We start from the raw sequence: 22,007 nt of genomic DNA, 5'->3' as shown, positions 1-22,007 counted from the left end.
ATAGAACCATTAAAATGTGTAGGAAGAAGTAAGTCCCAGGGTGGCTGGTTTTTCTCTGGGCGGTGGGTTGTGAGTATAGAGGGTAGACCCTTGATGCTAATGGAGAAAATGGGCTGCCGTCTAAGGGATCTGCAACGGAAGGCGAAGCTCAGAGGGAGGTGCACTTTCACTTTTTCGCGTTAAGGGCTAATCCAGCTGCTCGGCCTCCGAGGTGTGGCTTCTCCAGGGTCCACGTCAGTGTTCGTCCACACGGCCCCTGGCCCCGGGCACCTTCCTGCAGCCTCGTGTTCCAGCAGCCCAGACACCCATTCCGAGGAAGAAAGGCGTCTCCTGTGGCTCCTAGGTCCTGGGTTTTGTCCCTAATGCCCGGCTCTGAGCGCTCACTGCACGGGGAAGCAGGGGCTTCTGGAGCTGGGATTTAGCACAGCCGCCCTTGAATGGCGGAGAGGGTCGCTACCCAGGAGAAAGGGTGCCCTCCGCAGAAGAGGTGAATGGACTGAGGAAGCAACCACAGGGGAGATGACAGTGACTTGTCTACATTCACTGTGCTATGCATTTGACCCAATAAACGTGTACTTGGTCAAAGTGATTTTTATAGCTCTCCCCTATATCTCCCCCACGCCTCCGGCCATACAAATGTTACCTTTGCTCAACAACCTTTTTGTCTCTAAGAATCCAGGATGTGGGAGGGGCCACTGGCAGTGTCAGATGCCAGTGCAGGAGGGAGGAGGCTGCGAGGGAACCATGGCTTTGGTTTGGGATGTGCTGGGAAGAGAATGGACAGAGAGAAGAAAAAGCCACTAGAGATACGGATTTGCTTGTTATCTCTATGAAACGGACAACCCCAACTGAGAGGGTGAAAGGGCGGAGGAGGAACCACACGTACTGTCTGACTTGGGAAGAGAAAAGGATTCAGGAAGTGAACAGAGATAAAAAGAGGAAAAGAAACCTATCTCCAGGAAGCCAGACCAAGGAACAAATCCAGTGGTTGCCTAACAGTCTCCACTTGGCATTATTTCAGTTCTTGTCCCAGTGCCTGGTCATGTGACACTTTTCAATAAGCATGCTTTTTAGCTATTGATCTTCATTTACAGACTTAGTCATGCAACTCAGAGGCCAGGACTCTGCAGTGGAGAGAAGGTTAAAAAAAGGGGTGTCTCCCTCCCAGAACCATTCCCCACCCACCCCCAAAACGCTGAGGGTCCCCATGAGACTTGCAACCAGGTAGCCGTGGGCAGTGGCGGCTGGTCCCGGGCTAACCCGCTGAACCTGCAGGCATGTTGACCACACACAATGAGCTAAGATGCAGCCATGAACAGTGAGGTTTGGTGCCTGTTTTCTTAAAGGTACCGCAACCCAACACGTTCTGAGCACCACCTCCAGGTCATCTCCTGAAATCCACACCACAGTCACAGTTCTTCAGCCTCCACAAACAACACATCTGCCCACTCCCCGCCTAGCCAGTGGCCAGAGTCCATTGTTACAATCCCTCTCCCTGCACACCCTCCGCTCTCCACCCTCTCCCTCTGTGACACTTGTCTGTTCAAGGCCCCAAACCTGGTGAGCCCTTCCACCTGCCTCCTACCTGCCCCCAAAGCTCTGTATTCCTCGAAGGAAGTCACACAGCTCAGCTGGCTGGCTTCACTTTAATGACTGTAGACCTCAAACTGACACATGACGTTACCAAAGGAGCTGGCTTTAAGTCTCTTGTAGGCTTGCTTTTCTTTTCCTTTTTAAAACATATTTTATTGATTCTGAGAGGGAGAGAGAGAAGAACATCACTGATGAGAGAGAACCATTGATGAGCTGCCTCCTGCACGCCCCACACTGGGGATCGAGCCGGCAACCCAGGCATGTGCTCTGACCGGGAATGGAACTGTGACCTGGTCCATAGGTCAACGCTCAACCACTGGGCCACACCAGCCTGGCTAGGCTTGCTTTTCTTTTCCTGATATCAGCTATTTTAAACATTCTCCCTCCCACACCCCTCCTCTGCCCTGTTCATGACTCACTGAGAACACTAAAGCCATCAGGCATCGATTCCCCTGTCCGCCACCGAACAGGTCAATCTACCCCCACACACTGTTTCTCCCACTACACGCTGATTCCCTCCACCTGAGCCCCTTGCCTGGCCCCTGACGTTAGATCAGAGAATTTGATCCTTTGCTGATTCGTGCTCGGGCCTCCTCACCTGCTCTGATGCCTTCAAACAACAAGTCCCTGCTGACGGCTCCCAGATGGGTGGCTACAGACGGCTCCCAGATGGGTGGCTACAGCCAGAGTCGCAGTCTCGGAGGCATCTGCCTACTTGCCAACTTGTTACAACATTTTAGTCCCCACACGACTCCAGGCTTTCTCATCTCAGCCTGTGGCGGCACTTTGCTGCCTCTTCTCCCCGGTACCCCCACATCCAGTCCCTGAGAAAACACCCCCTGGACTCGGTCTGCCTCCACCACACGGATCCTGCCCGTTACGCATCAGCCCTTCTCCAATCTGGACTCCCCACATTTGCCACATCGCTCCCATTACTGCCCGGTTTGGGAACCTTGACGTGGTTTCCCCCGCATTTGGGGGAATGTTTGTCACAATGTCTACAAAGATTGCACACAATCTTCCATCGCTTATCTTCCCAACCCTATCTCAGGCCCCTGTTCCCCTGTTCCCCTGTCCCCACACAAAAACTTCTTGCCCCGGCTGGTTTGGCTGAGTGGATAGAGCGTCAGCCTGCAGACTGAAGGGTCCTGGGTTTGATTCTGGTCAAGGGCATGTGCCTGGGTTGCAGGTTTGGTCCCCAGTGGGGGGCGTGCAGGAGGCAGCCAATCAATGCTTCTCTCTCATCATTGATGTTTCTATCTCTCCCTCCCCCTTTCTGAAATCAATAAAAATATACATTTTTTAAAAAAAAACTTTTTCTTATTTTATTTTGTATTGGTTTCAGGTGTACAGCATCATGGCTGGACAGTCACACTTTACAAAGTGTTGCCCCCGTATTTCCAGGACCCACCTGGCAGCATGCACAGTTATTACAATATTATTGACTATATTTCTGATGCTTTAATTTCTTCCCTGTGACTATCTGTCTGCCAGTCTGTACTTCTTTAGCCCTCCACCTTTTCACCCAGCCTCTCCTTCCCTCCTTCCCCTTTGGCAACCACCAGCCTCTGTGTCTATGCGTCTGTTTCAGTATAAAAAAATTTTAAGGGAAAAAAAGGAAACCCATCAGTATAACCCACTGTGTGAACAAAGAATAAAAACTATTTGCATTTGATGAATCCCAAATCCATCCCATAAAAACAGCCACTTCCCCAGCCTGAGAAAGAGTAGCTGCAAACCCTGCAGACTTCCTTCTGAAAGTGAAACTCTGAGATTGAGGAACACTGCTCAGCATTGTCGTCAGTGCAGTCAAGCAAGATATGAAAGTAGATGGACATAGACTGGAAGTGACCTGAAACTGCCCTTATCCACAGATGCTGTGATTGTGGAGGTAGGAAACCCAAACGATCTATCGAGAATTATTGCAGTTGAGTGAAGTTGCTAGAGACCAGATCAACATACAAAAATCAATCCCATGTCTATATCAGTGGCAAACAAAATTTAAAATTTTTTTTAATCCTCACCTGAGAATATGTTTTTATTGATTTTGAGAGAGAGGAGAGAGAGAGAAACATTGGTTGGTTGCCTTCTCTACCTGTCCCGACGGGATCGAACTCAAAAGGTACGTGTCCTGACCAGAAATCGAACCCACAACCTTTTGGTGCACAGGACGATGCTCCAACCGAGCCACCCACCGGCCAGGGCCAGAATTAAAATGTGTGAACAAATCTGTATTACAATTCTATGCTGACGTAAATTACTACAAATTTAGTGGCTTAGAACCACACGTAATTATCATCTTGCAGTCCTGTAGGTCAGGAGTCTGGTAAGTCCTTTTAGAAAAAAGTCCCCATAAAAGACAGACTAATTCCCAATAAGCACACGACCAGACGTCCCACGTCCTTAGCTGTCGAGGAAGCACACACGGTGCACGTTAGTCACGGGGACGCCCGATGCCCGAACGTGGACGACTCAGCGGGAAGTGTGACACGGCAGCTGATGGGACTGAAGGTGCCAGAATCCCTTTGGGAAACGGCAAGTCCTCGTGATGTGAGGCACGTGCCTCCTCGGATCCAGAAATTCCACCCCTGGCTCTGTACCCAAGTGAACGAAGATGCACATCCATTAAAAGACGCCATAGCAATGCTCGCGACAGCTCGTTCTTCTTGTTAGCAGAACACGGGACACCACCCGACAGCCACCAGGCGAGTAAAACAAACAGCAAATCCTGGGGTTACTCCTCCCGACACCCCACTCCGCAGTGACAGTGCGTGGCGGCCGCGTGGGGCAGCTGTGGGCTTCCCGCCGGACAGAGGCGGCAGCATCCTGGGGGCGGAAGGCACATCGGGCGTTTTATTGGGGGTCATTGTATGAGAATGACAGCAAGTGGACAAACATGAATGGACTGAGGCCAAAGTGAGGAGGGGGAGGATGAAATCAATAGAAAGTCTAACAAAAGACTCAGCAGTGTGTTAGGAGGGAGCCGTTTCAAACGCGGAGAGAAATGGTCGATAACCAAAGGACGACGAGGAGCGGTCACACTGGAGAAGGACTGGGGTTTTGACGTGAAATCCGGACACGAAACGCACAGCATGACCTGAACACGACGCCGGGAAGCAGGGGTCGTGGTCCTAACCACTGAGCCACAGCCCAGGAGCTGTCTGTGCGCGGACAGCTTACAGCTCAGAGGTGGGGAAAGATCGACTTTGCCCTTCATCTGCCGCCCCTAAAAGTGTGCATGACGTGGCCAAACAAAACCAGTCCTCGGAAAGCAGCTTTCACAAACTCAACACCATGTCACCAACCTTCCCAGAGAAGAGCATGATCGCTGTTTCCTGTGAAAAACGACCTCCAACCTTATTGTCGAGGTCAAGTACATGAAGCCAAAATACGTAACTTTTATACAGTTGTGTTTGCAGCTTATATATTGTGTTGTTGTTGTTGTCGATGGGGGGTCTGGATTTTAAAAATACCTGTGGAGGGTTTCTTAATTTAAAAACTGTAATCGGTGCCATTCATTCCAGATAAATATTGATTTCATTCCCAACTTTGCATTCAGACGTTTCCTTGCGGTATTTTTAAGCACGTCCTCCAACTGCTTAGGCTTCGGGCCCTGCAACTCCTGGGTCGATCGCAGGACGAACCGTGGAGCGGGAGAAGCAGTTTGCAGGAAAATGCATCCAGGTGAGAACCATGCGAAGCCGCACAGTCGCTCACAGCTGGACACGCATGTGGAGCCAGGAGGCCTGCGGCTCAGGGGCCGGTGCTTCTCGCCTTCGTGGGCGCTTTCCTCAGAAACATCCAACATCCTACGTCATGGCCAGAGGGTTATAAACACAAACGCATCACTAAATAGGAAAAGACTTTCAGCCTGAAATTCCGGTTGTTTTCCTGCACGTGCATGTCTCCAGCGAAGGCCCTGGGCAGCTTTCAGGGCCCGTTCCCCACGCTGGTCAGCGGCTGGGGCTCCAGCCTCCTCTCATCCGCTTCCACGACGGCCGCCTGGGAAACAGACACTCGGCGGCCTTTTCCTTGCCACCTCGTCTTTCAAAAAGGTCTTCGTTGCCCTGACCGGTTTGGCTCAGTGGATAGAGCGTCGGCCTGCGGACTGAAGGGTCCCAGGTTCGATTCCGGTCAAGGGCATGTACCTTGGTTGTGGGCACATCCCCAGCAGGAGGCAGCTGATCGATGTTTCTCATCGGTGTTTCTAACTCTCTATCCCCCTCCCTTCCTCTCTGTAAAAAATCAATAAAATATATATTTTTAAAAAGTTCATTGTCGCCAGCTATCCAGGTCTGTCTTGTTTCAAGTCTTACATCAACATACCATCTACAAGGTGATGCGTGTACAACTTATAATGCATTATTGCTGGAAACAGTTTTCTAACGCCGGAATACGGGCCCAACTCGTTCACGGAGTAGAAACGTGGAAAATAACGGTTTTCGGTTTTCGCCTCGTGCTCTCAGGTCCAGGGCCAGCTGGGCAAATTAGCATAACGGCCATCAGATTAGCACAACGGTCATCAGATTAGCATAACGGTCATCAGATTAGCATAACGGCCATCGGATTAGCATAACGGCCATCGGATTAGCATAACGGTCATCAGATTAGCATAACGGTCCTCCCTAAGCCACGCCCCCTCACGGGACCTTTTTCTCCCGTTCTCAGCCGCCCGCTCCTCAGTCTTCGGTTGAGGTTCGCCTTGGTAGGACCGTCGCCCAACCTGCCCGAGGGGCCCACCGCAGACCCTTTCCTTCGCAGCGCTGGTCAGTATTCGTAATCATTTGGGTTTTCTGCCTCGTTAGAGTGAAAGCCAGTGGTGGTTCCTCAGCAGCCAGCTCGGTCGCAGGTGTTAAAAACAGGCGTGAGGTTTTCTGGTGGTGGTTTTCCTGTGATGCTCTGTGTTGTGTTTCTTTGCAGTCCTTCAACGTATCCTTTTTCTGAAATACAAAGTATATGGACTCCCCCGAATTTGCAGGACTTAATGCATCCTTTTTCTGTCATCCAAAATATATATATCTGTTCCTCCAGATACCTGTTGATTGCATATTAGGTCTTTAAAAGAAATCTAAAAAAGGGGGAGAAATCCCTTCGCGGGCCGCAGCACACCCTCCTGCAGCACCTGCGGCGTCGGGAACAGGAGAGGACAGCGGGACGCAGAAAGGTAGGCGCCCCAGTCCACGGGGCACGGGAGGTCGGGCCGCATCCTCTCTGCGAGGCAGCGGAAGCCGTGGGCAGGGCCACGTGCCCTCCTCGGCGGCTGGCTCCGCCCCCAGTGCGAGGGCGCTCCCGATTGGTCTGCCCCGCATCCCGGAAGTGACGTCGGCGCCAGGTCTAAGGGTTCCCCGGCCGAGTTCGGCGCGCCTCTCCCCCACGCCCCGCCCCCCGCGCACCACAACAAAGTGGCGGCGGAGGCGGGGCTTGCGGCCGGTAGGCGGCGCGCTGGGGCCGGACCTTCGCTCGCGGCGCCGCTGGGTTGGGTGGCGGTGTGCGACCGATACTTCCGCCCTCGCCGGCCTGTGGAGCGGAGGCATGGAGGTGGGCTAGCGGCCGAGGTGAGGCCCGCGGGGTGAGGAGAGCGGCGGCTCGGGGTCGCACACGTGAGCCCGTGCGCGGCTGGTGTGCGCGGGGCCGCGTGGGATAGCCGTCGCGGCGCGTGGGGTCCGGGCGGGCGGGGGAGGGGCGGCGCGAGCGCGGCGGCTCGGTCGGTCGCGGCGCTGCTGGCGGGAGCACCCCGGTGGTGCCTGGTGGGTCGTCCCCCGCTGTCTCCTGCACCCCGGGGTCCCGGGCGCTGGGACCCCCCTCTCCTCCCTTTCCCGCGTCTGCAGAGCGGAATCGTCACCTATTTTCGGTCCGGGCGTGGCGTAGGGCCTCCGGATGGCGGGGGGCGGGTCCAGCTGCAGAGAGTCTTGGTCCTCTCGACCCCCTGCGTTTCTCCTGCCCCGGAGGCTCTCCGGGCGGGGAGTGCTTCTCCCTAGTGGTTCCTGCTCCACCTGTTCCCAAGTCTGGCAGCAGAGGAGCTTTGCCCACCCCCCTCACCTGCGGCCCAGAGGGAGCAGGTACGAGGCTCGAAGGGAACAGAACCCTTGGGTTAGAAGGAAGAGTTTGACGTTTAAAGTGAGAGATGAGTTAGTGACTGACACCCGCGGGCTGCGCTTGCTCATTTGGGGAACTTACAGACTGCCCAGCTGTTCTGAGTGGGCCAGTCCCGGTGTAATGAGTCCCCCGCCCCACCCCGTGGAGGCAGGATCGCAGTTGCATCATCTCTACAGTATTTGTGTGCCCACAGGCAAGTTGTCTAATCTGTGAGCATGAGCTTTTCCATCAAACGGTGACTTCTGGATCCACTTCATAGGATTGATGTGAAACTCAAGTAAGATATTGTAAACTGCTTAACTGTTTTTTACTTTTTCTTTCTTGTTTCAGAAATGTTCTTTTGGGACCAGAGTCTGGGTATATATGAGTGAAAATCCTCACCCAGGAATCTCGACTGAGAGGCTCACATCTCTGTAAGCCATTAGCCCAGGTATTAATTTTTTCAGTCACCTACTATGTGCCAAAAGGAAAAGTGATTAAACAGAAGAGATCCTTGCCCTGCAGATTCAGAATTGCTGAGAACAACAGCTCAGCCCAGCATGGAAGTGAAGTGATAGAAACAAACAAAGGCCTGAGATAATGGAGAAGAAGGTCATCAAAGACAAAGCAGAAGGGAGAGTATGGGTCAGACAAGCCCCAGATATGATGACGCTCAGGGATGGGTTGGTTGCACATGGTTAGTTCTCAAATCTGGCTTTTTATCAAAAATCACTGATGGAATTCTTTGAAAAAATTTAATCTGAATTTTATCAGTGTCATCTGCCCTTTTTTTTTAGTTTGTTTGGTGAGTTTGATGTACTTTCAGGATTAAGAACCAGGGTAGGGCCGAAACCGGTTTGGCTCAGTGGATAGAGCGTCGGTCTGGGGACTGAAGGGTCCCAGGTTCGATTCCGGTCAAGGGCATGTACCTGGGTTGCGGGCACATCCCCAGTGGGAGATGTGCAAGAGGCAGCTGATCGATGTTTCTCTCTCATTGATGTTTCTAGCTTTCTGTCTCTCTCCCTTCCTCTCTGTAAAAAATCAATAAAATATATTTAAAAAAAAAAAAAAAAAAAAAAAAGAACCAGGGTAGGGTATGAAGGGTGGGTGCTCCAGGCAGATGGATGAGCTTCCATAAAAGCAGGGAACGCCAACACCATGCAACACCACGAAGCATTTTCGGGAGAGCAAGTGAGGGGTTGGAATGGCAAGAGATGATGCTGAAGCCAGATCAGGCAGGGCCTTATGTGCTGAGCTCAGAAGCTTGAGGTTGATTCCAAGACTTCAAGCTTACTCTGGAGGAGTCACCTATGCTTTCAAAGTCCAGCTGTTTCCTTGCCCGTCGGCAGCATTTGGAGGAAGAATTGGTGGTGGATCAAAACAAGACAGAAGAATCCCATTTAGGCTTCTATAATCTAGACAAATAATGAGAATGTGTTCAAGTTAGGCGGTGGCAGTGTCACTAAGTACAGATGTAATTGAGGAGGTGGACTCTGGAACTCAGAGAGATGGGGGCTAAGGGAGAGTACAAGATAATTCCCAGGCTACTGGTTTGAAAACTAAAGGATAGTGATGCCATGAATATAGAAAATACTGTATTTAAGGGAAGGACTTTGTTCTTTTCTTGTTCTGTTTACTTTGAGGTGCCTGTCAGGTGAGTAGAGATCACTGTGCAGTTGGATATTGACTATATCTTTGTGGATTTCTAGGCTAGGCTAGCATTTATTGAGTAGCTGGACTATAGTTAAGCATTGCATTATGAGTTTTACATACATTCTCAGTCTTTGGGAAACTTCAAAATAGGTAGTAGTTGAAGCCGTGGTTTGAGGTAGGTCACCCAGAAGGAGGTTACTAAATGAGGTTAGAGTCCTGAGGGCAACCTCTGGAAACGGATGCTTACAGAGGCAAAAGGAAGAGGAGATTATGAGGAAGGTTGAGAAGAACTGAAAGGGAGAATCATGTTAAAACTATAAAAGAATGTGGACAATAAAATGTTACTTGTGCAGATTAAATTTTTAAATGTGCAAAAGAAAATACTGGCCATGCATTCCTTAGCTAAGACAACATGATTCTCCTTTCAGTTCTTCTCAACCTTCCTCATAATCTCCTCTTCCTTCTGCCTCTGTAAAAAAATCCTGCTTTTGAGTGTGGAAGTAGCCTAGCACTCTGAGTGAAATAAAGAGCAGTCTCCATAATTTTCTTTTTTTTAAATATATTTTGATTTTTTACAGAAAGGAAGAGAGTGGGATAGAGAGTTAGAAACATCGATTCAGCTGCCTCCTGCACACTCCCCACTGGGGATGTGCCCACAACCAAGGCACATGCCCTGACCGGAATCGAACCCGGGACCCTTCAGTCCACAGGCCGACACTCTATCCACTGAGCCAAACCAGTTAGGGCCGTAAATTTCTTAATGGAAGGGTCGTTTTGCTGACTGCTCTGTTAACATGTGACAAAGTTATTGTTTTACTTCAGTCCCTTAATTTTTTCAAAGTTTCGGTTTCTCCTGTCAAGTCATGCTCATAATAATTGATGTTTGAGAAACCTCTTAAGTTTCACTTTCTATTATTAAATCAGAATTCACTCTGCATGTTGAATTAGATCACCAGAAAAATAGCTTCTGCAGATTTTCAACTTCCTGGTATTGTGAAGGCCTTTAGATTCAAGAAACTCTGCTTTGAATGAAATGATTTTAACCCTTTGCACTCCGAACCATTCTGGACATTGGCTACCAGCTACTCGACGCTACTTTGCGGCGGAAACGTGCATTTACAGACCCTCGTATTATTTAGTATAATTTTGGAACCAAGTAACGTATTATAATGATATTGGACTTATATGAATTGGGTGACATCGAGGAATGTATATTTGCAAAAAAATATTTTATTGTTTATAATTTTGTACAGTATGATAAGTTTTGTAACACTCCCCAATATGCATTGCAGGCTGATTAGTGCATGTTTGACAGTAATAAGTGGTTTGACGCCTGCCACCAGGTGTTTTCCTGTTAGAACACACAATGCAGTCCTGTTTTCTTTGTCCCACATCGGCAATATGTAGTTTATTGTTTAATCCGACACAAAACCCGCTGACATTTCTTGTATATATCTTAGTAATTTTACGATATTTTGATTTAATTTCTTGTGCCATTTCAAGATAAAACTTCAGGGAAACATGCATGTCTCAAAAAGTTGCGTTGAAATAACTCAATTCCCCGTAATCACTAATAAACTGCAATGTCCCCTGAGAGGGGACATCCGAGTGATATGCTAGAATTCCGATGTCCCCTGAGAGGGGACAGCGGAGTGCAAAGGGTTAAATTCCGCAGAAACTAATACTATTCAGTGGTACTTGGTGTCCCTAGTTTGCAGCCCCCTTGGTAAGGTGTAGGCACTAATGAAATGGAATGGGATTAGAATCTCCTTTCTAAGGAAAGGCGGGGCTCTCCAGCTGAGTTAGTAGCTTTCTCTGTTTTTAAATGAGGACTGTGTACCTCATCATGTTATCTTTTTGCTCAGCTTTTCAGGAAGCTCCTAATTTAGGACTTAGTGAAATTAAATTTATTTTATTTTATTTATTTATTTTAAATATATTTTATTGATTTTTTACAGAGAGGAAGGGAGAGAGATAGAGAGTTAGAAACATCGATCAGCTGCCTCCTGCACATCTCCTACTGGGGCTGTGCCCGCAACCCAGGTACATGCCCTTGACCGGAATCGAACCAGGGACCTTTCAGTCCACAGGCTGACGCTCTGTCCACTGAGCCAAAACGGTTTCGGCATTAAATTTATTTTAAATAAGTTTGGATTGCTATCTCTTTTTATTTATTTATTTATTTATTTATTTATTTATTTTAATTAAATCGATTATTACATTTGTTCCTCTTTTTTCCCCCCATAACTCCCCTCCTTCCAGCTCCCACCCCACCCTCCACCCTCACTCCCCACCCACTGTGTTCATCCATGGGTGCACGATTTTTGTCCAGTCTCTTCCCGCATCTCCCACACCCCTTTTCCCCCCAAGAATAGTCAGTCCATTCCCTTTCTATGTCCCTGATTCTATTATAATCACCAGTTCATTCTGTACATCAGGTTATTTATTCACTTGATTCTTAGATTCATTTGTTGATAGATGCATATTTGTTGTTCATAATTTGTATCTTTACCTTTTTCTTCTTCTTCCTCTTCTCAAAGGATACCTTTCAGCATTTCATATAATACTGGTTTGGTGGTGGTGAACTCCTTTAGCTTTTCCTTATCTGTGAAGCTCTTCATCTGACCTTCAATTCCGAATGACAGCTTTGCTGGATAAAGCAATCTTGGTTGTAGGTTCTTGGCATTCATCACTTTGAATATTTCTTGCCACTCCCTTCTGGCCTGCAAAGGTTCTGTTGAGAAATCAGCTGACAGTCGTATGGGTATTCCCTTGTAGGTAACTGAGTTTCTTTCTCTTGCTGCTTTTAAGATTCTCTCTTTGTCTTTTGCTCTTGGCATTTTAATTATGATGTGTCTTGGTGTGGTCCTCTTTGGATTCCTTTTGTTTGGGGTTCTCTGCGCTTCCTGGACTTGGAAGTCTATTTCTTTCACCAGGTGGGGGAAGTTTTCTGTCATTATTTCTTCAAATAGGTTTTCAATATCTTGCTCTCTCTCATCTTCTGGTACCCCTATAATTCTGATGTTGGTACGTTTGAAGCTGTCCCAGAGGCTCCTTACACTATCTTCGTATTTTTGGGTTCTTTTTTCATTTTGCTTTTCCGGTTGGGTGTTTCTCGCTTCTTCGCATTTCAAATCTTTGACTTGATTCTTGCCCTCCTCTGGTTTGCTGTTGGGAGTCTGTATAATATTCTTTATTTCAGTCAGTGTATGCTTACTTTCTAGATGGTCCTTTATCACACCATCGAGGGTCTCATTAGATTTCCTGTACAACTCATCAAGTTTATCGACAGACTCTAGAAGCCTCTTGAGAGACCTCAAAAGTGTGGTTCTGAACTCAATATCCTCCCTTGATAGTTTTGTCCTGTTTCTTTGTCTCCGCATTTTTTACGCTTTCTTGGTACACCCCCTAGTGGTCTTTGTGCGCAGTCTTGTTGTAGTTAAGCCTTGATTGTTATAGTTAATACTAGAGGGATTTGACCTCCAGGCCGACTGGCTGTGCTAATCTAGCCTTTGCCTGAGGCTATCCGGCAAATGGCTCTGTGCAGGGCTTGGGCGGGGCGGGTCCCACGGGATCAACAGGGCGGAGGAGGGAGCAGTTATGGCTGCTCTCAGTCCGTCCCCAGGGGCTCTGCCTCTCTGTCCCAGCAACAGCTGCAAACCTCCGAGGGACCGTAGCCAGACAGTCCTGCTTCTCCCGTTTGAGTCTGGGTCCCTAGAGACTCGCCCGGATCTGGAGCTCTGAGTCTGAGGCTCCCTCCGGATTGAAACAGACAACCGCGCCCTCAGCCACCAGCCCTCGCTGCGCGCGTACTCCGCACCTTAGTATTTTACTTCAGCACTGCGCCTCCTCTGATTCTCGGTTCCTCCTAGTTGTAGAACTTCCATTCAGCCAGCCTTCCTGTGGTTCTGGATGATGTCCGTTCCGTCTTTTAGTTGTATTTTTGAAGTGGTTGTTCGAGGCAGCAAACTCCCGCGTTAACCTATGCCGCCATCTTGGTTTTTTTCCAGAGGCTCTCTCCGCTATCTCTTTTTAAATCTCCTTTTTAAATGTCCTTTTTATTTGTAGTACTTAAATATTAAAAGCTGCCCTGAATTATTTTTGGGAGCATGAAGAAAGTACACAATTAATACTTAATGAATTCAGAAAATTCCCAAGACAAATACATATATTTGATTATAAGTACATATTTATGTATAAGTCTTTAATCATGAATACAAGAAGGAAGTAAGGAATTTTTCTAAATATGAATTTATTTTCAAGAACTGGCTCCCAGCTGGCGTGGTTCAGTGGTTGAGGGTAGACCTATGAACCATGGTTTGGTTCCCCGTCAAGGCACATGCCTGGGGTTTCAGGCTCGATCCCCAGTAGGGAGTGTGCAGGAGGCAGCCAATCAATGATTCTCATCATTGGTGTTTCTCCCTCTCCCTTCCTCTCTGAGATAAATATATACCTATATCAATATATCGATATATATATATCTTTTTTTAGAGGCCCAGTGCACGAGTTCGTGTACCAGTGGGGTCCCTCAGTCTGGCCTGCAAGATTGGGCTGAAACCGGCTCTCTGACATCCCTCAAGGGGTCCTAGATTTCGAGAGGGAACAGGCCAGGCAGAGGGACCGCACAGGTGCACAATCAGGGCTGGGAAGAGACGTGGGAGGTTGGGCAGTCAGGGAGGGACTGCAGAAGGGCTCCCGGGCTCCAGGGTGTGTACGGCCCGTCTGGCTCAGTACCAATCGGCTGGACCCCAACAGCAAGCTAACCTGCCAATTGGAGCAACTGGTCAACGGTCTGCCCCCTGGTGGTCAGTGCACGTCATAGCAAGCAGTTGAGTGGCCTTAGCATATCATTAGCATATTACGCTTTGATTGGTTCAACGGGCGACCAGACATTTAGCATATTAGCTTTTTATTATATAGGATATTTTAAGGACTTGCATTATGCCACCAAAGCCTCAGCAGTAAGATATAATTTCTGTTAAGATGTCATCTGGCTCCGGCTGGTTTTTCCCAGTAGTTGGAGCATCACATCCATGGTTCTCTCTGTCTCTACCTTTCTCCCCCTTTCCCTCTTTCCCTCCCTCCCTCTCTCCTTCCCTATACTCTAAAAACCAATGGAAAAAATATCCTCGGCTGAGGATTAATCACAACAAAAAGATGTCATTTGAATTTTAGGGTAATATGCATTCAAAACTGCCAAGTTTCTTTACCCAAGTATTCAATTCATGTTTCTTAACCTTTTTTTGTCCCTTCTCTCCCTTCCTGAAAGGAAACAGTTGAGACATTTCTGTGTATTTCCCATGAATTTTAATACTAGCAATATAGTATATATCTGTGCACCGTATGTATATGTGTGCTTTATACATAAAAAGAATAGGACTGACCAAATTTTATCTCTTTGAGGATGACATCACCCCTGATGAGAATGTATGGTTAGGTCAGTGGTCGGCAAACTGCAGCTTGGCAAACTGTGGCTTGCGAGCCACATGTGGCTTTTTGGCCCCTTGAGTGTGGTTCTTCCACAAAATACCGACTTCTGCGCATAGGCCACGAAGTTTCAATCGCACTGTACGTGCACGTCCACACATGGTATAGTTCACTTCATAAACTAGATGGACCTAACCCCGTGGTCTGCAAAACGTAGCTTGCAAGCCACATGCGGCTCTTTGGCCCCTGTAGAGTGGCTCTTCCACAAAATACCACGTGTGGGCAAATTCATGTGCATCCGTACTTTGTAAACAAGAGAAAACCCTTCTCTGTGGGAGTGGTTGGTATGGGTTAGTACTTATGGATTTTCATGTTTCCAGGGATTTCTTGAACGTGGCTTTTGGGAGTGTAAAGGTTTCTTGAGCTTTTGACTCTGCCTCAGTACTTCAGGAGAACATGCAAAATCCATGCTTTGGAAACATGGAGAGTTCTCTGTCTGAATGTTTTCCTTCAATACTAGTGGCCCGGTGCACGAATTCATGCACATTGAACAGAAATTAATTAGAAGAAATATTTTTTTTCTTTTTTTAAAAAATATATTTTATTGATTTTTTACAGAGAGGAAGGGAAAGAGATAGAGTTAGACACATCGATGAGAGAGAAACATCCATCAGCTGCCTCCTGCACATCTCCTACTCGGGATGTGCCTGCAACCCAGGTACATGCCCTTGACCGGAATCGAACCTGGGACCTTTCAGTCCGAAGGCCGACGCTCTATCCACTGAGCCAAACCAGTTTCGGCAAGAGGAAATATTTTAATATCGCTATTTGCCCTTTATAATAGAAGTGTCAACCAAAACCATGATCAACAATGACAGATCGAAACACACACATGCCATTGGCACCAGCGAGAGCTTTATACGTATCGTGCATGTGCGAGTCAACTTAGTCTCTTATAGATATAGAATAAACTTGCTTAATTAGAACTGCTTTCTGATTTAGCTAAACTTTTTCTAGCCCAAGGAAGTGCACCAACTTCTCTTTCAGATAATTGTTAGCAACACAGCAGTAAATATCAACATGAAGCAGATTATTTTTGTAGATTACACAGGGAGAACAAAGGGTAAAATATTGAACTGCAGCAGTGTTTGACTGTATTCTGCTCAGCGAGAAAACCTGAAGTCATTTTCAAGGTCCACCATTTCTTTTTAGTTGGGTCAAGTTTCTGAGCTCTCTAAATGTCTGTTTTCTGGCTAATGAAAAGAAAATAGGACTCCACCGAGTTTCCTATCCACCTACTCCAGGACTTCTGTGAGGATCAAATGAGATGAGGCACCGGAAAACACTTCACAGACATTTGGTTAAAGTGTGAAATGTTTGCACCTGGCTATAAAGCAAGTCATGTTCCTGGGCTGAAGAAACTGCAAGGAGGCTAGTTGCTAGGGAGAGGAAGTTGGGTGTTGCTACGTGACATCATTACCTAGACCAGTGGTGGGCAAACTCATTAGTCAACAGAGCCAAATATCAGCAGAACAACGATTGAAATTTCTTTTGAGAGCCAAATTTTTTAAACTTAAACTATATAGGTAGGTACATTGTTATTAACTTAATTAGGGTACTCCTAAGGCTTAGGAAGAGCCACACTCAAGGGGCCAAAGAGCTGCATGTGGCTCGTGAGCCGCAGTTTGCCGACCACGGACCTAGACTGTCGGACACTTAGCATATTAATCTTATATATGTAGATGACATAGTTTTGAGCCTTTTCTATAGCACAACTGTATTGCCTTATGATGTTTACAACTAACAAAGTTGCTTTCATTTTGTTATATTTTTCATGTGTCAAAGAAAGTTTTGAGGAGTGGGCTCAGATTTGAGTTAGTCCATTATTGACAGCTGGCCAGCAGGTGGTTCTCAATGTGGTTGAGGTACGTTCTCAGTTGAGGGTGATGGTCATTTGAGGAAATGTACCCATTCTTCACACAGAATAGGCCTAAAATGTTGTTTTGTTTATCTTTAGTCTTTGTTTTGTTTCCTAGATCCAGGTACATAATGAGCACATGTTGCTGGTGTACGCCAGGTGGCGTTTCCGCCATTGAGTTCCTACAGCACTATGCATCCAGGACCCAGTCCAGTGAATTCCAGACAGCAAATGAAGACCTCTGCTACTGCTTAGAGTGTGTGACCGAGTACCACAAAGCAAGGGACAAACTGCCATTGTTGCATGAGGTAATTTACATTACAGGGGAATGTTTTTCGGAGCTTGATAACTAGGAAGAGAATAAATTTGAACTCTTTAGAAGCATTCAGGGAACTGATAATTTAAACTTTAAAGGCTGATACATACCTCTAGTACCTAATTCATTCCCTGCTATATAGTAGGTGCTGAATCAGTGGCCATTAACTGGTGGAATTGAATTAAAACCTAAAACAGAACTGTATGACCTCTCACTTTGAGTCATCCCATATAATAAAAGGCTAATATGCAAATTGACCGAATGGCAGAACGACCGGTTGCTATGATGTGCACTGCCCACCAGGGGGCAGATGCTCAATGCAGGAGCTGCCCCCTGGTGGGCAGTGCACTTCCACAGAGGGAGCGCCACTCAGCCAGAAGCCAGGCTCATGGCTGGCAAGTGCAGAGACGGTGGCAGGAGCCTCTCCTGCCTCTGTGGCAGCACTAAGGATGTCCGACTTATGGCTTAGTTCCGTTCCCCTTGGGGTAGTGGGACTAAGCCGTCAATCAGACATCCCCTGAAGGCTCCCGGACTGTGAGAGGGTGCAGGCTGGGCTGAGGGGCCCTTTACCCCCACCCCACCCCCAAAATACCTGAATTTTGTGCACCAGGCCTCTAGGTTTTTTGTTTGTTTGTTTTTTAAACATATTTTGATTGATTTCAGAGAGGAAGGAAGAGGGAGAGAGAGATAGAAATATCAACAATAAGAAGCATTGATTGGCTGCCTTTTGCACACCCCCTATTGGGGATTAAGCCTGCAACCCAGGCATGTGCCCTTGACCAGAAACAAACCCGGGACCCTTCAGTCCACAGGCCGATGCTCTATCCACTGAGCCAAATCGGCCAGGACCTCTAGTTATGATATAAAACAATTTTATGAAATGAAGTGATGTATGGGGAGGGGGTTGGTTCATGTCAGTTTATCAGTATATTTGACAGTGTTATAAATTCATGTGTCTGAATGGCTTGGGCTATGTTTTTATTGATTTTTTTTCTCTTCATTTTTAAATGGGTAAATGGTATAAACCTCTGAGCACAAGCATATTTTCTAGTCATAGTAAGCCAAAGTAACACATATTTAAAAATGTAGCTTTGAATATTTGGTTTATTACATTTATGTGATGAAAAATAGAACACTGCCCTGGCCTGTGTGGCTCAGTTGGTTGAGTGTTGTCTCATGCACTCAGGGGCACAGGTTCAATTCCTGGTCAGGGCATATGCCCAGATAGTAGGCTCAAGCCCCAGTAGGGGGCAATTGATGTTTCTCTTTCTCCCTCTCTTTCTAAAATAATCAATAAAAACATATTTTAAAAAATAAAACGCAGACCATAGAGGTGATATATATAGAGGAAGAGGTTCGATTCCTGGTCAGGGCATGTGCCCGGGTTGCGGGCTTGATCCCCAGTGTGGGGCATGCAGGAGGCAGCTGATCAGTGATTCTCTCTCATCATTGATGTTTCTGTCTTCCTTCCTCTCTGAAATCAATAAAAAAATATTTTTAAAAATGACTGAAGTAATAACAAAAAATAATATTTGTAAGCAAATGATGGTTAGAAGCATTTTAAAATTAACAGTGTGTTAATTTTCACATATGACATATGGACTGGAAATTTTATCTGTTAAATCTTAAATCGAGGTCCGCAAAATTGAGGGTTTACTGTGCTCATTCATGTATCATAAATGTGGCCATAGTGACTTTTTCTTCAAATAAATCTAATATGTGATGTCTACTTTATTTTTTAACATTAAATACCAAACACAGATTTGGCTTCCTTTCTTTTTTCTTTACATATTTCTTTATTGATTTCAGAGAGGATGGGAGAGGGAGAGAGAGAGAGAAACATCAGTGATGAGAGAGAATCATTGCTCATCTGCCTCCTGCACACCCCCTGCTGGGGATTGAGCCTGCAACCCTGGCATGTGCCTTTGGCTGGAATCGAACCTGGGACCCTTCAGTCTGCAGGCCCGATGCCCTATCCACTGAGCCAAACCGGCAAAGGCTGTGATGTCTACTTTAAAATTCTGCATCTTAATGCTTAGGAAAAGGCTTTCAGAAAGATCATGACATCCAGTATATTTTGTTGATATAACAAGATATAAAGCGCACTGCCCATTCTTCTTTTCCTGTAGGTTTTATGGGAATTAGAAACCTTACGTCTCATAAATCACTTTGAAAAATCTATGAAACCAGAAATGGAAGATGATGAATTATATATCATAGAAAACAATGGAGAGGAACAACCGTTTGACTTCACTGGCCAAGACTTTGAGAATAAGCTTCGAGTTCCTCTTCTCGAAATCCTGAAATACCCTTATCTGCTTTTACATGAGCATGTTAGTGAGTATCTTGGATGTTCTACAGGTTGTATCAGTTTTATTATTTCAAGGATTATAAGAATCTAGGCTTATTTATATGAAAATCTGTTTGTTAAACATATAGTTAGGATATTTAATATTTTTCCCAACATTTTGTCATCAAAGTTTCCAAACATAAAGTAAATTATGTAGTAAACACCATGTATACACCACATAGATTCCACGGTAGTGAACATCTTGCTGTATTTGCTTTATTATATGTTTTATTCATCTCTTCATTCAGTTCATTTTTTTCTTGTGTTTTTCTCAACCTTGGCAGGATTGACTTTTTTTTTTTTAAATACATTTTTATTGATTTCAGAGAGGATGGGAGAGGGAGAGACAGAAACAGCAAGGATGAGAAAGAATCATTGATCGGCTGCCTTCTGCACTCTCCACACTGGGGATGGAGCCTGCAACTCTGGCATGTGCTCTGACCAGGAATTGAGCTGTGACAACCACTGAGCCATGCCAGCTGGCCAGCACTATTGACATTTTAGGCTGGATTATTCTTCGTTGTGGGGCTGTCCTGTGCACTGTAGGATGAGTACCAGCATCTCTGGCCTCTGTCTGCTAAATGCTGTAGTACCCCACTCTCCCCCACCCCAGTTGTGAAAACCAAAAATATCTCCAGAAAGTACCCAGATGCCTCTTAGAAGTTGGGGGCAGGGCTGTGGAGAGGCAGAATCTGTCTGGGAACCACTGGCTGCAGTAATTTTCAGTAATCACTAATGTTATTTTCAGTAATATTATTTTTTAACATTAAATACCAATTGTTTGGTTGCCTAGATTTTGGTTGTTTATGTTTGCATTTCTTTTCTTTTTTTTTTGTTTAGGCATCAGTATATTTCTTTTTCTTTTTTTTAATTAAATCTTTATTGTTCAGATTATTACAGTTATTCCTCTTTTTCCCCCCATAGCTCCCCTCCACCCGGTTCCCACCCCACCCTCTGCCCTAACTCCCCCGCCCCCCCACTGTCCTCATCCATAGGTGTACGATTTTTGTCCAGTCTCTTCCCGCATCCCCCACACCTCTTCCCCCCCCTCCGAGAATAGTCAGTCCACTCCCTTTCTATGCCCCTGATTCTATTATAATCACCAGTTTATTCTGTTCATCAGATTATTTATTCACTTGATTTTTAGATTCACTTGAAAATAGATGTGTATTTGTTGTTCATAATTTGTGTCTGTACCTTTTTCTTCTTCTTCCTCTTCTTAAAGGATACCTTTCAGCATTTCATATAATACTGGTTTGGTGGTGATGAACTCCTTTAGCTTTTCCTTATCTGTGAAGCTCTTTATCTGACCTTCAATTCTGAATGATAGCTTTGCTGGATAAAGTAATCTTGGTTGTAGGTTCTTGGTATTCATCACTTTGAATATTTCTTGCCACTCCCTTCTGGCCTGCAAAGTTTCTGTTGAGAAATCAGCTGACAGTCTTATGGGTTCTCCCTTGGACTGTCTTTCTCTTGCTTTTAAGAGTCTTTGTCTTTTGCTCTTGGCATTTTAATTATGATGTGTCTTGGTGTGGTCCTCTTTGGATTCCTTTTGTTTGGGGTTCTCTGCGTTTCCTGGACTTGTAAGTCTATTTCTTTCACCAGGTAGGGGAAGTTTTCTGTCATTATTTCTTCAAATAGGTTTTCAATATCTTGCTCTCTCTCTCCTTCTGGCACCCCTATAATTTGGATGTTGGTACGCTTGAAGTTGTCCCAGAGGCTCCTTACACTATCTTCGTATTTTTGGATTCTTTTTTCATTTTGCTTTTCCGGTTGGATGTTTTTTGCTTCTTCGTATTTCAGATCTTTGACTTGATTCTTGCGATCCTCTAGTCTGCTGTTGGAAGTCTGTATAATATTCTTTATTTCAGTCAGTGTATGCTTAATTTCTAGTTGGTCCTTTTTCACAACCTCGAGGGTCTCACTAGACTTATTGAGGATCTCATTAAATTTATCGGCATTCTCACTAGATTTCTTGAGTGTCTCACTAAGTTTATCGGCAGTTTCTGGAAAATTCTTGAAAAACCTTAGAAGTGTGGTTTTGAACTCTATATCCAGTAGTTTGCTTTCCTCCATTTTTGTCATTTGTGACCTGTTTCTTTGTCTCCGCATTTTTTATGCTTCCCTGTGTTGATAGAGTGGCTTTCTGTGCTAGATGTCCTATAGGGCCCAGTGGCTCAGCCTCCCCAATTACCTGAGGTGGACACTCTTGGTGCACCCCCTTGTGGGCTGTGTGCACAGTCTTGTTGTAGTTAAGCCTTGATTGTTGTAGGTATCACTGGGAGGAATTGACCTCCAGGCCAATTGGCTGTGAGAATCAGCTGTGTCTGCAGTGGGAGAACTTCTGGGCTGGAGACAGACTTGCTTCAGTGGGGCTTTGGTGCTCACTGAGTCTGCCCCCTGAGTGTGTCCCTTATGGATCTGAGGAGTTGTAATCTGGATGGTCCCACTCTGACCACTGGGTACACTGGCTCTTGGATCGCTAAGGAGGTGCTAATTTAGCCTCTGCCTGAGGCTACCCAGCAGGAGCTCAAGCTGCTGCTGAAGGAATGCAAGCTGCTGTGGGGCCTTGGGCCAGCTGCAGTTGGATAGGTAATTTTCAGATTGCAAAGGGCCAGGCCTTTCATATGGAAAAGCCAGCACACAGTTTGGGCAGGACAGGGTCCCAGGGGATC

General features: G+C 46.3%; 1 protein-coding gene across 6 annotated transcripts in view; it reads left to right on the top strand.

Moving 5' to 3' along the window:
* The first annotated feature begins 7,045 nt into the window (after positions 1–7,045).
* The window catches only part of SETX (senataxin), a 62,212-nt gene continuing 47,250 nt past the window's right edge, over positions 7,046–22,007 (top strand). The window contains exons 1-4 of one of the 6 annotated variants that reach the window (XM_006104398.3): positions 7,046–7,148; positions 8,020–8,102; positions 16,785–16,974; positions 19,112–19,319. In XM_006104398.3, the coding sequence (XP_006104460.2) occupies positions 8,053–8,102; positions 16,785–16,974; positions 19,112–19,319 (448 nt within the window). In that variant the 5' untranslated portion in view covers positions 7,046–7,148; positions 8,020–8,052. Of the gene's footprint in view, positions 7,149–7,741; positions 7,883–7,944; positions 7,967–8,019; positions 8,120–8,143; positions 8,366–16,784; positions 16,975–19,111; positions 19,320–22,007 lie in introns of those variants that run through there. The other 5 variants (XM_023745682.1, XM_023745679.1, XM_023745678.1 and 2 more) reach the window with 5 other exon arrangements.

The sequence above is a fragment of the Myotis lucifugus genome, unplaced genomic scaffold (genome assembly GCF_000147115.1).
Source record: "Myotis lucifugus unplaced genomic scaffold, Myoluc2.0 scaffold_565, whole genome shotgun sequence".
Taxonomy (NCBI): domain Eukaryota; kingdom Metazoa; phylum Chordata; class Mammalia; order Chiroptera; family Vespertilionidae; genus Myotis; species Myotis lucifugus.
The sequence above is the reverse complement of the archived record's forward strand: the minus strand, read 5'-3'. Positions and strand labels throughout refer to the sequence as shown.